Source organism: Eulemur rufifrons, chromosome 22 (genome assembly GCF_041146395.1).
Source record: "Eulemur rufifrons isolate Redbay chromosome 22, OSU_ERuf_1, whole genome shotgun sequence".
NCBI classification, from domain to species: domain Eukaryota; kingdom Metazoa; phylum Chordata; class Mammalia; order Primates; family Lemuridae; genus Eulemur; species Eulemur rufifrons.
This window is the reverse complement of record NC_091004.1, coordinates 1,756,088-1,772,593: the sequence shown is the minus strand read 5'-3', so window position 1 is coordinate 1,772,593 and position 16,506 is coordinate 1,756,088. Positions and strand designations below refer to the sequence as shown.

General features: G+C 54.3%; 1 protein-coding gene across 2 annotated transcripts in view; it reads left to right on the top strand.

The window, feature by feature from the left end:
• Positions 1–16,506, top strand: part of NR2C2 (nuclear receptor subfamily 2 group C member 2) — a 33,660-nt gene that overhangs the window by 3,049 nt on the left and 14,105 nt on the right. For both annotated transcript variants that reach the window (XM_069497729.1, XM_069497730.1), the window contains exons 4-10: positions 1,649–1,751; positions 5,066–5,245; positions 5,830–5,977; positions 6,746–6,839; positions 11,418–11,551; positions 13,595–13,772; positions 15,167–15,288. In XM_069497729.1, coding sequence (XP_069353830.1) covers positions 1,649–1,751; positions 5,066–5,245; positions 5,830–5,977; positions 6,746–6,839; positions 11,418–11,551; positions 13,595–13,772; positions 15,167–15,288 — 959 coding nt within the window. The remainder of the gene's footprint in view (positions 1–1,648; positions 1,752–5,065; positions 5,246–5,829; positions 5,978–6,745; positions 6,840–11,417; positions 11,552–13,594; positions 13,773–15,166; positions 15,289–16,506) is intronic.

The window sequence follows — 16,506 nt, the reverse complement described above, 5'->3', positions numbered from 1 at the left end:
GTTGGTGGACACGTGGGCTTTTCTCCCCTTTCGGGCTGTTGTAGTTGATGCCGCTAAGAATCTGTGTGTTTTGAGGGGTGACTTTTTAACTACGGAGAAACTTAGGGACGGAAAGCATTTTTTTTTCCTCCGATCATTTTGTTCGTCCATCTGTTGGTGGACATGTGGGTTTTTCTCCCCTTTGGGGCTGTTGTAGTTGATGCCGCTAAGAATCCGTGTGTTTTGGGGGGTGACTTTTTAACTACGGAGAAACTTAGGGATGGAAAGCATTTTTTTTTCCTCCGATCATTTTGTTTGTCCATCTGTTGGTGGACACGTGGGTTTTTCTCCCCTTTGGCTGTTGTAGTTGATGCCGCTAAGAATCCGTGTGTTTTTGTTGTGGGGGGGAGGGACTTTTTAACTACGGAGAAACTTAGGGACGGAAAGCATTTTTTTTTCCTCCGATCATTTTGTTTGTCCATCTGTTGGTGGACACGTGGGCTTTTCTCCCCTTTCAGGCTATTGTAGTTGATGCCGCTAAGAATCCGTGTGTCTTGGGGGGTGACTTTTTAACTATGGAGAAACTTAGGGAAGGAAAGCATTTTTTTTTCCTCCGATCATTTTGTTTGTCCATCTGTTGGTGGACACGTGGGTTTTTCTCCCCTTTGGGGCTGTTGTAGTTGATGCCGCTAAGAATCCGTGTGTTTTAGGGGGTGACTTTTTAACTACTGAGAAACTTAGGGATGGAAAGCATTTTTTTTTCCTCCGATCATTTTGTTTGTCCATCTGTTGATGGACACGTGGGTTTTTCTCTCCTTTGGGGCTGTTGTGGTTGATGCCGCTAAGAATCCATGTGTCTTGGGGGGTGACTTTTTAACTACGGAGAAACTTAGGGATGGAAAACATTTTTTTTTCCTCCAATCATTTTGTTTGTCCATCTGTTGGTGGACACGTGGGTTTTTCTCCCCTTTGGCTGTTGTAGTTGATGCCACTAAGAATCAGTGTGTCTTGGGGGGTGACTTTTTAACTACGGAGAAACTTAGGGACGGAAAGCATTTTTTTTTCCTCCGATCATTTTGTTTGTCCATCTGTTGGTGGACACGTGGGTTTTTCTCCCCTTTGGCTGTTGTAGTTGATGCCGCTAAGAATCCGTGTGTTTTTTGGGGGGGGGAGGGACTTTTTAACTACGGAGAAACTTAGGGACGGAAAGCATTTTTTTTTCCTCCGATCATTTTGTTTGTCCATCTGTTGGTGGACACGTGGGCTTTTCTCCCCCTTGGGGCTGTTGTAGTTGATGCCGCTAAGAATCCGTGTGTTTTTTTTGGGGGGGGGGGGACTTTTTAACTACGGAGAAACTTAAGGAAGGAAAGAATTTTTTCTGCTCCGATCGAGCTGGGATCGAAACACGGATGAGTTCGGCTCGCAGAACTGTCCTTTTTAGACGCCCTGCGTGGCACTTCGTGAGCACCGTGTCATCCTTTCCGCCGTGGGCAAGGGTGGGGTTTGGACACCAGCGAGGCCGCGCTGGGCGTCCGATGAAGTCGGCAGCTGGAATCTTCCCAGCTCTGCCCGGAGTCAGACACCCAGGATCAGGGATTTACAGTCAGACACCACTCGGCCTGGTGGTCTGGTTTCTAACGGGCGCCGTTTGTTTCCCGATTCCTCCCAGATCGTCACGGATTCTGCTTCCGTGGAGCGACTGCTGGGCAAGGCGGACGTGCAGCGGCCCCAGGTGGTGGAGTACTGCGTGGTCTGCGGCGACAAAGCCTCGGGTACGTGGCCCCCGGCCACGGCGTGGGTGGCCGTGTGGGACGGGGTGGGGACGTGGAGCCCTGTGATCATTCTGCAGCCAGCATCGGCGCAGGGCTTGGCTGTTTTGCAGGATGTGTATGGTATCCTGTGTGTGTGTATTAGATGCGTATGAGTTACCTGTGTGATGTCTCTTCTTCCTGACTGGGACCATCTCTGTCACCCCCTGACTGTGCCCCACCGTGATCACCTGCTGTAAGGGAGCAGGAGGGAGCGTGTGATTCTGGCCGGAGTCCTCGGGGCAGGACAGGCCCCAGAGAGCCGGTCACGCCCGGGCGGCTCGGAGGCTGGCTGGGCGCACGTTGGTGGAGTGGGAGGAGAAGGGCGTCCCAGCTAGTGGGACCCGGGGGGGCTCCTCGTCTGGGCCCACAGTGGCCTTGGGAGAGAGCTCCAAGGTCACGGGAAACTGGAGAGGATGTCTGGCCCAGAAGTCCAGGTTTTGGCCCGCTGGCACTAGGGAGCTACGGAAGGTTAGGGAGGGAGGCAGGTAGGAAAGGAGAAGGATTTGATGAGCCGAGGACATAGTTCCAGGGATGCCAGGGCCACAGGCCTGAATTCGGTGATGGCTGCTTGGTTCTACTTCATTCCGTGGTCACAGATGTGACAGGAACTTTGGACACTTTGTAGGTACTGGTTTGTTTTTGTGTGTTTGGTTTTTGTTTGTTTGTTTGTTTGTTGTTTGGTTTTTTTGTTTGTTTTGTTTTTTTAAGGGGAGGTAGGACCAACCCTCTTAGGCAGACAGCTCCAGGCGATCATCCAAGCTTCTAAGATGAGAAGCTCCAGTTTCTCCTCAAGCTGATGAGGCCGTTTCTCTGCCAGGAGTTCCTGCCCGGCCCTCTGGGCCTGGTAAAGCCGCCCTCCCGCCCCTTGTCTGAGGGCCTCGACCTACCCCACGTGGGCAGATAGACCAAGACGCCTCTGGTCCCAACTGCCCTTTTTGTTGTTGGTTTTTTTTTTTTTTTTTTGAGACAGAGTCTGGCTCTGTTGCCCGGGCTAGCGTGCCATGGCATCAGCCTCGCTCACAGCAACCTCAGACTCCTGGGCTCAAGCGATCCTCCTGCCTCGGCCTCCCGAGTAGCTGGGACTACAGGCATGAGCCACCATGCCCGGCTAATTTTTTCTATATATATTTTAGTTGGCCAGATAATTTCTTTCTATTTTTAGTAGAGACGGGGTCTCGCTCTTGCTCAGGCTGGTCTCGAACTCCTGACCTCGAGCGATCCTCCTGCCTCGGCCTCCCACAGTGCTGGGATGACAGGCCTGAGCCACCGCGCCCGGCCTTAGCACAGCTTTCATTAAAAGAATAAAATTGAGAACCCTCCAAACACACACGGGGGCAACGGCTCCACACACTATCGCCTAGGACAGTGGGATCTTCCGTGGCCACGAGAAGTGACAATCCTGTGAAATGTGTCCCTCAATCCTGTGAAATATGTCCTCCCTCGCAATGTAGCTGTGACATCGGGTGACACAAACACGACTGAGCCAGAAGCGCCGTGTCCACGGTCAGTCTCAGCTGGGAACAAACCAGGCGTAATGTGTGTGAACCAGGAAGGGTAAACTGAGGTACGGGGAGATTTTTTTTTAAAGATCGTTGAGAATTAGAAATCAGAGATACCGCGAACTATTAGTACACACCTGGCAAAGGATTCATACCCAGACTATATAGGAAACTTAAGAGCAAAAAGCAAAATAACCCAATTTGAAAGTGGGCAAAAGAGCTTCATGAACATCTCTCAAAAGAAGACATTCAGATTCCAACAGGTATGTGGAAAAATGCTTTAACATCACCGATCGTCAGGGAAACACATCGAACCGCAGTGAGGTGCTGCCAGACTCTAGTTAGCACGGCCATGGTCAGAAAGACAGAAGGAGACAGATGTTGATCGGGATGGGGAGGAAAGGGGGACACTCACACACTGTGGGCGGGACTGTCAATTGTCACAGCCACCCGTGTGGAGATTCTCCAAAAAGTTAAGACTAGAAGGCCGGGCGCGGTATCTCATGCCTGTCATCCCAGCACTCTGGGAGGCCGAGGCGGGAGGATCGCTCGAGGGCAGGAGTTCGAGACCAGCCTGAGCAAGAGCGAGACCCCATCTCTACTAAAAATAGAAAGAAATGATCTGGAGAGCTAAAAATATATAGAAAAAATGAGCCAGGCGTGGTGGCGCATGCCTGTAGTCCCAGGTACTTGGGAGGCTGAGGCAGGAGGATGGCTTGAGACCTGGAGTTTGAGGCCAGCCTGGACAACATAGCAAGACCTCATCTCTACAAAAAAGAAAAATTAGCCGGGCGTGGTGGCGCATGCCTGTCGTCCCAGCTACTCGGGAGGCTGAGGCAGGAGGATCGCTTGAGCCCAGGAGGTTGAGGCTGCTGTGAGCGAGGCTGACGCCACAGCACTCTAGCCCGGGCGACAGAGCGAGACTCTGTCTCAAATAAAAACAAAAAAAAACTGGAACTACGTATGATCCAGTAATCCCGCCCAAAGGAAGTGAGGTCAGCGTCTCGGAGACGTGTCTACACTGCCGTTTAAAGTAGCCAAGATATTCATTCTGTGTTTCCAAAGATCTGCAAGAGAGGCTTTTGCATTTCCCTGCCACAAAGAAGTTACGAATGCGTGCGGCTCAGTGGTCACGATTTTATCGTCACACAGCATGTGCGTGTATGGAAATGTCAAACCATACCCCATCAGTATGTGCAATTATAGCGTGTCAGTTAAAAGATAAATTTTAAACTTTAGGGACACCAAAATAATCAAGATTGGGGGGGAAAAAAAAACGGTGTTTAATGAATATATTCTCAGGACTGCGGCTCTAGAAGGCTCTGAGCAGCCTCAGCCAGCCGTGCGGTGACCGTCCTTTGCCCTGGGCCTTCACGGTCCCGGTCCCCAAGCTTCTCCTCTGACCACCCTCTTCTTCCTCCCGGGGAGGCGTAAGGCTCGGGACACGGATCAGAGAGAGGGGCCAAAGGCAGGAGCGAGATCCCGTGTGCTAAGACGGTACACACGCGTGTAACCGTCTGAACTTCAGTATTTGCATCACAAACTTGCAAGGCTGCTTGCAAGATTACAGAGAAATATAAACTTATAAACTTGTAAGATGACAGAGAAATCGGGGGAAGGGGTTGGCCACCACGCTTCACGTTCAGGCCTGCAGAGATCCACGCGGTCACCACGGTGAGACGTGGCCTGGGGCCGGTGATTGATCACCTCTTCGGGTGGATCCACAAAATAGAGGTGCTCAAACAAATGCTCACCGTGTTCTCGTCCTCCTTCCAGGCCGTCACTATGGGGCCGTCAGCTGCGAAGGCTGTAAAGGTTTCTTCAAACGGAGCGTGAGGAAGAACCTGACGTACAGCTGCCGCAGCAACCAGGACTGTATCATCAACAAGCACCACCGCAACCGCTGCCAGTTCTGCCGGCTGAAAAAATGCCTGGAGATGGGGATGAAGATGGAATGTGAGTAGCAGGGTCGGAAACTGCGGCTGGGCGCGGTGGGGGGGCGGGGGGGCTCGCGCCTGTCGTCCCAGCGCTGCGGGAGGATCGCTCGAGGTCAGGAGTTCCAGACCTGAGCAAGAGCGAGACCCCGTCTCTACTAAAAATAAAAAGAAATTACCTGGGCAGCTAAAAATATGTATAGAAAAAAATTAGCTGGGCGTAGTGACGCATGCCTGTCGTCCCAGCTACTCCTGTAGTCCCAGCTACTCCTCTAGTCCCAGCTACTCCCACAGTCCCAGCTACTCCCACAGTCCCAGCTACTCCGACAGTCCCAGCTACTCCCACAGTCCCAGCTACTCCTCTAGTCCCAGCTACTCCCACAGTCCCAGCTACTCCCACAGTCCCAGCTACTCCCACAGTCCCACCTACTCCCGCAGTCCCAGCTACTCCCGCAGTCCCAGGCACTCCTACAGTCCGAGACTCCGCAGCTCACAGTGATCTTCCCCCTTCAGCGTCACTGAAGGCCCCTCACTCTCTCCACCACGGGGGACACAGCGTTTACTGGCGGAAATTTCTAAACACGAGTGTTTGTGTTGCGATTTAAGCTGTGCAGAGTGAACGGAAGCCGTTCGACGTGCAGCGGGAGAAACCGAGCAACTGCGCCGCCTCGACGGAGAAGATCTACATCCGCAAGGACCTGAGAAGCCCCCTCATCGCCACGCCCACGTTCGTGGCCGACAAAGATGGAGCGAGGTCAGTCCCCCTGCTGTCCCCGCAGGCGGCCTTTGCAGCTGGTCGGAGGGGCGGGGGGTGGTCCCCGGGGGGGAAAGGGCACCGGTGTGGCTCCCAGCCCACCCTCCGGAACCTTCCGCCTCGCCCCGCCCCAGCCCACTCCTGGAGCCCCCCGCTCACCCCTAGACGGGCCCGTTTTAAGATGGAGTCAGCGATTCTCCTAGCTCGGGCTCAGATTACGTTTTTGCATTTGGGCATCATTTCTACGGGAAAGCAATCGTCCTGCAATTCCAGATCGGGGCTTTTTTTTGCAGCACAGACGAAAGGTTTAGGGTGAGGTGAGGTCTCAGATAGTGCTGCAAGTTGATTGGTCCATGCCTTTGACCTCATGGACCGAGTTTATTTTAAAAGGAGCAGAGAGAGAGAGAGAGAGAGGGAGAGCGAGAAATCTAAAATGTATCCCACAAAGGAAGTGGAGTTGGTGACTTTGTGGAGATGCCGTTAACTTTTCCCGGCAGATTGGCCGCAGTCTGCAGCCGGTCCGGAAGGCCTTGGGGGTTGGGGGTGTCTCTCTGTTCTGTCCCGTCTCAGCCCGTGGCCCCGACTCTGCGAGCCTCTCACTGCAGAGAAAGGGGGGCGCCCGTGAGCCGCTCACTCGGCGGCCGAGTCTCGTTAGGGCTTTTCTGCCGTCAGACGGTTCGCAGGCGCAGAAGGGGCTGGACAGCACAGCACGATCCACCGTGTCCAAAACCCTGGCAGCTACTCTGGGTTTCTTTATGTCTCAAATAGACCAACGGCTCTTCTTGATCCAGGGATGCTCGTGAACATCCAGCAGCCTCTGATCCGTGAGGACGGCACGGTGCTCTTGGCCACGGATTCCAAGGTGACGTCCTCTGCTCGTGCCTCTTCCCGTCCTCCTCCTCCTCCTCGTGCCCGACCGCCCGCCCGGCCTTCCGGGGCCGCGTGGGAAGCCTGGCGCGCCCCGCAGCCTGCTCCTAGCTGCAGTGGCCGTCCGGGGATTTGTTCTGAGAGAAGCTGGTGGCTTCTCAGAAACCGCAGTCAGGGCCGGCCGGCCGGTCGGTCGCCGTAAGCGGTCAAGTTCAGACGTGGATTGCGTGGACGTTCCGTGGCTCTGTTCTCTGTTAGGGTTCGCTTTTCCCGTATAGAGACGTCATAGCACGGTGAGCGAGGAGACAGCTGCCCCATCCCACACGGTCTTTCGCCAAAGCTCCCAGTTCCCTTTTCATCAGATGATCGGAAGGAGGAAGTTTAGCCGAGGCTTTGCTAGAACAAATCGGCCCGGGCGTTTGACTTGGGGGCAGAGATGTTTGTCGGTCCCAGAGGGAGAGGGGACCGGCCAGCGCCTCTGAAGATCACCAAGGGAGGGGGCTTTTGTCCAGGCTGGGGGACCCCACTCCCCGACTTTCTCTTCTTGCTGTAAACTGAGTCATGAGGAAGCCGCAGCCAGCCACAGCCCTGGCCGAGAGCTGGCTCGGCTGCAGCCCTGGGAGCTGGATGGAGCGAGGCCTGGTGGCTTCCGTCTGGTCTGTCCACGTGCTCAGCCGTGGGCACCCCCGGGGCGTCACGGAGTGTCATTTTGGGGACAGAGAAGGCAAAGTCTAGAGCCTTCGAACTGCTCTGTGAGCGTCGGGCTTCAGGACAGGCTCTGAGCTCCCCTGTCTGGGCGGTGGGGGGGATCGGGGAGACGGGGGCTGACAGATGCCACCCGGCTTGCCGCCTGTCCCCAGCAGGCGTTCTGGGACAGCCGCTTTCTAACTGCACAATGGGATATAGACAGAGACGGCGTCAGTGTGCAAGTCAGGCCCAGATAACCTTAGAAACTCCCGCTGACCCCCGGCTCCATGCACCGCAGCCGTTCTGGGCTGCCGTCCACGCAGGGGTTAAGGCCCAAGACCCCGCAGCCGGCGGGGCCCCCTGGCTCAGAGTGTCGCGCCGCTCTTAGCAGCTGCGTGCCTCGCCCCGTGCCTCAGTTTCCCCCCCCGTGCCTACCACACAGGGCCGTGGGGAGACTGGGGCAAGTTAATGTCATAGAGCAGTTAGACACAGCACTCAGCACACGGTCACTGCTAGGAATCAGTTCTTGTCACGGGGTGGAGGAGAGTGGACGCAAAAGCTGTGTTGTATTTATGTGATCAGGAGGAAAAGCTTCAGGGTGACAGTCGTGTCTGCTCCTTCGTCCCCTCCTGTGGGAAATGGAAATAACTATACCCACCCCACAAGTGTGTTTTTTTTTGTTTTTTTTTTTTTTTGACAGAGTCTCGCTCTGTCGCCCGGGCTAGAGTGCCGTGGCGTCAGCCTCGCTCACAGCAGCCTCAGACTCCTGGGCTCAAGCGATCCTCCTGCCTCAGCCTCCCAGGTAGCTGGGACGATAGGCATGCGCCACCACGCCCAGCTCATTTTTCTTTTTTTCTTTTTTGTAGAGATGGGGTCTTGCTATGTTGTCCAGGCTGGCCTCAAACTCCAGGGCTCAAGCGATCCTCCTGCCTCAGCCTCCTGAGTAGCTGGGACTACAGGCATGCGCCACCATGCCCGGCTCATTTTTCTATATATATTTTTAGCTGTCCAGATCATTTCTTTCTATTTTTAGTAGAGACGGGGTCTCACTCTTGCTCAGGCTGGTCTCGACCTCTTGACCTCTAGCGATCCTCCCGCCTCGGCCTCCCAGAGTGCTGGGATGACAGGCATGAGCCACCACACCCGGCCCACAAGTTTATGAATAATAAAATACATGCAAAGCACCTGAGGGTGGCTATTTTGAGAAGCTGTCTTTTTTTTTTTTTTTTTTTGAGACAGAGTCTCACTCTGTTGCCCAGGCTAGAGTGAGTGCCGTGGCGTCAGCCTGGCTCACAGCAACCTCAAACTCCTGGGCTCAAGCGATCCTCCTGTCTCAGCCTCCCGAGTAGCTGGGACTACAGGCATGCGCCACCATGCCCGGCTAATTTTTTCTATATATATTTTTAGCTGTCCATATAATTTCTTTCTATTTTTAGTAGAGATGGGGTCTCGCTCTTGCTCAGGCTGGTCTCGAACTCCTGAGCTCAAACGATCCGCCCACCTCGGCCTCCCAGAGTGCTAGGATTACAGGCGTGAGCCACCGCGCCCGGCCGAGAAGCTGTTTTTTAATGTTACTCTGAAATGAGCCGTTAGAGAGTTCCCGGGGTAGCTTTCACCTGGATCCTCCCAGTGCTCACGTTGTGCGTAACTGGTACAATGTTACAATGTTACAACCAGTGCATTGACTTGGATACAAACTGTGGGTCTTGTTCTGTCTGTCTGTTGTTTTTTTTTCGTTTTTTTTTTTCTGTTTTTTTTTTTTTTTTAACTCTTTTCAACTTTATTTCCTTCAACATACCTTTCTATCACGATGACCTAGATCTTACCGGCACGTGCCCAATATTCTATTCTAGGGTTCTATTGTGACTTATTAATCATTTCTCTGTTTATGACCTTTCCCTATTGATTCTCTTTTTACTTTTATCATCAAGACACGACAGACATTTGTGTCGTAGACATGTCTCGGGTTATTCGCGTATGTCTCAGGCTTCTTTTTTAAATTGCGATGTAATTCACACAGCATAAAATTTGTCCTTTTAGTGTATAATCGAGTGGTTTTTTTTTTTTTTTTTTTTGAGACAGAGTCTCACTCTGTTGCCCAGGCTAGAGTGCCGTGGCGTCAGCCTCGCTCACAGCAACCTCAAACTCCTGGGCTCAAGCGATCCTCCTGCCTCAGCCTCCCTCCCGAGTAGCTGGGACTACAGGCATGCGCCACCATGCCCGGCTAATTTTTTCTATATATTTTTAGCTGTCCATATAATTTCTTTCTATTTTTTAGTAGAGGTGGGGTCTCGCTCTTGCTCAGGCTGGTCTCGAACTCCTGAGCTCAAACGATCCGCCCACCTCGGCCTCCCAGAGTGCTAGGATTACAGGCGTGAGCCACCGCGCCCGGCCTCGAGTGGTTTTTTTAGTATATTCGCAAGGTTGTGCAGCCCTCACTACTAATTTTAGAATATTTTTCTTTTTGCATCAAAATAAACCCTGACGCAGTCCTTCATCTCTTCCCAACCCCCGCCAGTCACCGGTCTGTTTTCTGACTCTCTGATTTTGCCAGTTCTGTACATTTCACGTAAAGGAAATCAATCGTACATTACGTGGTCCTCTGTGACTGGCCTCTTTCACTCAGGGTGAGGTTTCAAGCCCTGTCCGTGTTGTAGCGTGGACAGTTTCTGTGCCATTTTACCGCCAAATAATACGCCATTGATCCACTCATCAGCTGAGGGGCATTGGGGCTGTTTCTACTTTAAGAATGGAATTGCTGGCCGGGCGCGGTGGCTCAGGCCTGTCATCCCAGCACTCTGGGGAGATCAGGCTGGACAGCATAGCAAGACCCCGTGTCTAAATAAAATACAAAAAAATCAGGCCGGGCGCATGCGGTGGCTCATGCCTGTCATCCCAGCACTCTGGGAGGCCGAGGCGGGTGGATCGCTCGAAGTCAGGAGTTCGAGACCAGCCTGAGCAAGAGCGAGACCCCGTCTCTACTAAAAAGAGAAAGAAATGAGCCAAACTAAAAATATATAGAAAAAATGAGCCGGGCGTGGTGGCGCATTCCTGTAGTCCGAGGTACTCGGGAGGCTGAGGCAGGAGGATTGCTTGAGCCCCGGAGTTTGAGGCCAGCCTGGACAACATAGCAAGACCCCATCTCTACAAAAAAGAAAAATTTGCCAGGCGTGGTGGCGCATGCCTGTCGTCCCAGCGACTCGGGAGGCTGAGGCAGGAGGATCGCTTGAGCCCAGGAGTCTGAGGCTGCTGTGAGTGAGGCTGACGCCACGGCACTCTAGCCCGGGCGACAGAGCAAGAATGTGTCTCAAAAAAAAAAAAAAAAGAATGGAATTGCTGGTCACATGTGATTCGGATTTACAGTTCTAGTGGCTGTTGAACATCTTTCCCTGCGCTTGTTGGCCATTTGCATACCCTGTCTGGGAAAATATCTGTTCAGATTCTTTCTCCGTTTTTAAATCAGGCTGTTTGTCTTGTTGCCGTTGAGTTGTTAACGTTCTTTAGATGTTCTGGCCACTAATCCGTTCTGGGATACGTGATTGGCGGGTATCTTCTCCCATGCCGTGAATTTTGGCTTTTTGGGTTTTTTTTTTGTTGTTGCTGTTGTTGTTGTTTTATGGGTCGCGTTTTTACTTTCTTGACCGTTTCTTTTGAAGCACAGATTTTAATTCTAGCGAAGGCCAGTTTATTATCTGTGTTCTGTCGTCTTATGGCATGTGTAGACCTGTGTAAAAACCACCAAAACCAAGGCACAGAACTGTCCCATCACTGAAAAGGTGTCCCTTGGGTCACCCTTTGTTGTCACACCGCCCTAGCAGCTGTTTCTGGCCCGAGAGTCATTTGCACGTGTCCTCACTTTTGATGTCACTACTTTTCTGTTTAATAGGCCGAAACGAGCCAGGGAGCGCTGGGCACGCTGGCAAATGTCGTGACGTCCCTTGCCAACCTCAGCGAGTCCTTGAACAACGGTGACACGTCAGAAGTCCAGCCGGAGGACCAGTCTGCAAGCGAGATCACCCGGTACGCGCCCACGAGGGTGGACACCCCCCGTCCCGACCTGCGGGGACGGTCGCCGTGGTGTGAAGGGTGGATGGGGGCGTTTGGGTGCCCGCGCTGTGTTTAATCGGGGACTATAAAATTGCCGTCAAGACCTGTGCGTCTGTCGTGTTTCCGAGTTTAACTAGGGGAACACAGACCGGCTCGCATGACGTGGTCTGTGGCCGTCAAAACTGTCTTTCAGGCCGGGCGCGGTGGCTCACGCCTGTAATCCTAGCACTCTGGGAGGCCGAGGCGGGTGGATCGCTCGAGGTCAGGAGTTCGAGACCAGCCTGAGTGAGACCCCGTCTCTACTAAAAATAGAAAGAAATTATATGGACAACTAAAATATATATATACAAAAAATTAGCCGGGCATGGTGGCGCATGCCTGTAGTCCCAGCTACTCGGGAGGCTGAGACAGGAGGATCGCTTGAGCCCAGGAGTTTGAGGTTGCTGTGAGCTAGGCTGACGCCATGGCACTCACTCTAGCCTGGGCAACAGAGTGAGACTCTGTCTCAAAAAAAAAAAAAAAAAAAAAAAAAAACTGTCTTTCACTCCAAACTGTGAAAAAGGAAATCTAGGAACTCCATGGAAATGGGGGTGGGGGGAGGGGCGTTCAGTGCGCAGAAGTTATTTGTGTTAATCACTATTTAACGTACCTGCATATTAGTAGTTTATCCCTTTCCTGCTTCTGTTTTAGCCTTAGTTTTCTTTCTTTCTTTCTTTTTTTTTTTTTTTTGAGACAGAGTCTGGCTCTGTCGCCCGGACTGGAGTGCCGTGGCGTCAGCCTCGCTCACAGCAGCCTCAGACTCCTGGGCTCAAGCGATCCTCCTGCCTCGGCCTCCCGAGTAGCTGGGACTGCAGGAGTAGCTGGGACTAGAGGAGTAGCTGGGACTGCGGGAGTAGCTGGGACTGTGGGAGTAGCTGGGACTGTGGGAGTAGCTGGGACTAGAGGAGTAGCTGGGACTAGAGGAGTAGCTGGGACTGTGGGAGTAGCTGGGACTGCAGGAGTAGCTGGGACTAGAGGAGTAGCTGGGACTAGAGGAGTAGCTGGGACTGTGGGAGTATCTGGGACTGTGGGAGTATCTGGGACTAGAGGAGTATCTGGGACTGCGGGAGTATCTGGGACTGCGGGAGTAGCTGGGACTAGAGGAGTAGCTGGGACTGCAGGAATAGCTGGGGCTGCAGGAGGAGCTGGGACTACAGGCATGCACCACCACGCCTGGTTAATTTTTTCTATACATATTTTTAGCTGTCCAGCTAATTTCTTTCTATTTTTAGTAGAGATGGGACCTCACTCTTGCTCAGGCTGGTCTCGAACCCCCAACCTCGAGCGATCCCCCCGCCTCGGCCTCCCCAGAGTGCTGGGATGACAGGCGTGAGCCACCACGCCCCGGCCTAGCCTTATTTTTCTCGCGTATATTTTTTTCTAAGTAGCGAGTTTAGAGCATAAATCCACCGGGGTGGCCAGACCGACACCAGCTGACAGATGGCACGAGCCGGACCCAGACGTCGGTCACTGCGGCCGAGGCCGGTTCTCCTGGCTCTGGCCCTTTGCCACTTCCGTTCCCGCCTGTCGTGTCGGGCCAGGGCAGGGGCCAGGCCGGGGCCCACACGAGCGCTCTGGTCCTCGTTGTTCCCTTGCGGTCCGATAACAAACAAGATCTCGGTCCCGCGAAAAGAGGGTTAGGTTCGAATTAGGTAGAATTCCAGGTCCACCACTTCCTACGTGGCTGGTCTTAGAGAAGTTATTTAATGTCTGTAAGGCTCAGTGTCCACACTGGTAAAAGGGAGACAGTTTCTGCCTTTGGAGGGTAGCTGTGAAAAGTGTCAACATTGATACTAGCTCAGTACCCGAGTTGCTGTGTAGACAAATACACAGAAACTTCCAAACCCTCTGCAGGTGGAGTTTAATTATCTTTTCCCCCAATACATCGTTTTGCTAAATCACGTCCCGGCTCGAGCTCTGTTTCCCCCTCAAAGCTGCGGACTCACAGCACTCGCTCGCTTCGTTTTTTGCTCGCAGGGCGTTCGATACTTTAGCTAAAGCGCTTAATACCACAGACAGCTCATCGTCCCCGAGCCTGGCGGACGGCGTGGACGCCGGGGGCGGAGGGGGCATCCACGTCATCAGCAGAGACCAGTCGACACCCATCATCGAGGTCGAGGGCCCCCTCCTGTCGGACACGCACGTCACGTTCAAGGTGAGTGGGCTGGGCCTGACCCCCTGCTCCCGGGACGGGAGTCCTCCGCCAGCGCTGGTCTGCGGCTTCAAACTCAGCCCTTGGAGGGGGCTTATTTCCATACCGTGACATTTGACATGGTGACTTCAAGCGGGGTTTTATATTCCAGAATAACCCACGTCCCGTTATGAAGCATATTTTATTTTATTTTTTTTTTGAGACGGAGTCTCGCTCTGTCGCCCGGGCTAGAGTGCCGTGGCGTCAGCCTCGCTCACAGCAGCCTCAGACTCCTGGGCTCAAGTGATCCTCCTGCCTCGGCCTCCCGAGTAGCTGGGACTACAGGCATGTGCCACCACGCCCGGCTCATTTTTCTTTTTTTCTTTTTTGTAGAGATGGGGTCTTGCTATGTTGTCCAGGCTGGCCTCCAACTCCAGGTCTCAAGCGATCCTCCTGCCTCAGCCTCCCGAGTAGCTGGGACTGTAGGAGTAGCTGGGACTGGAGGAGTAGCTGGGACTATAGGAGTAGCTGGGACTGGAGGAGTAGCTGGGACTATAGGAGTAGCTGGGACTGGAGGAGTAGCTGGGACTGGAGGAGTAGCTGGGACGACAGGCATGTGCCACCACGCCTGGCTACTTTTTTCTGTATATATATTTTTAGCTGTCCAGATCATTTCTTTCTATATTTAGTAGAGACGGGGTCTCGCTCTTGCTCAGGCTAGTCTCGAACTCCTGACCTCGAGTGATCCTCCCGCCTCGGCCTCCCACAGTGCTGGGGTGACAGGCACGAGCCACCGCGCCCGGCCTGTTTTCCCAGCACTCTCGACCACAGAGATCCGGCCAGTCCCTGCTCAGAGCTGCTAAAGGTCGCAGGTCACCAGTGGGGGCCCAGCGCCAGAGATAGGGGTGTTGCCAGAGCCCAGCCCAGCTTTCTGGCCGCGGGGTGTCTCCGTCCTGTCTCTCCCTCTCTGTCACGCACCGGCACCTTAGGGCCACCTGCCGGGATCCCTGTTCCCCCGAGAAGCCGACCCCCGTTCCCGATTCCAGTTTAGACCTTACCCCGTGGCTCGGAGCGGACTTGCCGCAGTTTGGCAAAGGAGACCGTTGAGATGTGTGTTTTGGGTTGTTTTTTGCTTTGAGTTTTTTTTTTTTTTTTTTTATTAAACATGACCGGAGAGAAGCCTGTTTTTGTGCGGGTGAGCCGGGGGTCTCCCCAGGCTCCGTCACCCCATCCCAGGGGCTGTCGGACTCTGTTGCGCGGAGCCAGACAACACAGAGTCAGCGCCAGCCCCCGCTGCCCGGGGACGCACCCCCCCCCGCCCCCGTCAGGAGCTTAAAAATCGGGGACAGGGGCCGACAGGCCGGGCCGGGCCCGGTCCCCGCTCACCTGGCGCGCTGGGCGTCCCCTCTCGATTGCAGCTGACCATGCCCAGCCCGATGCCCGAGTACCTGAACGTGCACTACATCTGTGAGTCCGCGTCCCGTCTGCTCTTCCTGTCCATGCACTGGGCTCGCTCCATCCCTGCCTTCCAGGCGCTGGGGTAAGTGGCTGCTCCCCCTGCGCGTGTCCCCTCTCTAGGAACCACCTGCGGGGTCTCCGAGGGCCCCTCCGGTCTAGCTGTCCCACGGCCTCGTCTAAGGGGGACCCCAAATATCTTACAAAACACGCGCAGTGTGGGAGCCCAGGAGTTTGAGGTTGCAGTGAGCTATGACGACGCCCCTGCTCTCCGGCCTGGGTGACAGAGCAAGAATCAGTCACCAACAAAAAACAAACGGCCCATGAAATCGGCATGGGGGGTGTCACTCTGGGAAGAAAATATTCCCCCCGTTTTTATTTCTCTTGGTTTCCCTCACGCATGGGTTATTGAGGATCTTGTGACGTGATTTCCAACCCCGTTTTTTAAGCAATTTCAGGTGTCTTCTGTCATGGGCGTCTGCCCTGATTGCATTCCGTTTTATTTTAATTCTATACAAATTAAAGACGTTTTATTATGATCCAAAAAAAAAAAACAAAAAGCAACAAAAAAAAAACGCACAGCGTGACTCAACAGGCTGAAGCCAGGCCAGGAGGCTGTACCTGAGCCTCAATGAGACAGGGGCCACCGAGTCACAGTCGCACACGAGAACGTCCCCGCGGGGTGACGGGTCCCTGAGCAGCGTGACCCTGTGCTGTCTCTGCAGCCCCACCCCCCCCCTCCTTCCCCGAGCGGCTCTTGTGGCTCACAGTGTAGCCGGAAGCGAAGTAGCCACGTAAGAAGAGAAATACAGTAACAGTTAATGCCTGTGACAAAGTGAACGTCCCAATGTCACACGTGGCAAATGCCGGCATGGAAGGCCGGGTCTCCACGGGTTTATCCCGCTGAGTTTGAGGCACACGGACCTGGTGCTGGGTCGTAAGAACAGGATGTCCCGGCCGTGTGGCCTTGTGCCGGTCCCTTGCCTTTCTGAGCCTCTGGTCTCCTCCTCCTCCCCCTCCTCCCCCTCCTCCCCCTCCTCCCCCTCCCCCTCCCCCTCCTCCCCCTCCTCCCCCTCCTCCTCCCCCTCCTCCCCCTCCTCCCCCTCCCCCTCCTCCCCCTCCTCCCCCTCCTCCTCCCCCTCCTCCCCCTCCTCCTCCCCCTCCTCCCCCTCCTCCTCCCCCTCCTCCCCCTCCTCCCCCTCCTCCCCCTCCTCCCCCTCCTCCTCCTCCCCCTCCTCCCCCTCCCCCTCCCCCTCCTCCCCCTCCTCCTCCCCCTCCTCCCCCTCCCCCTCCCCCTCCTCCC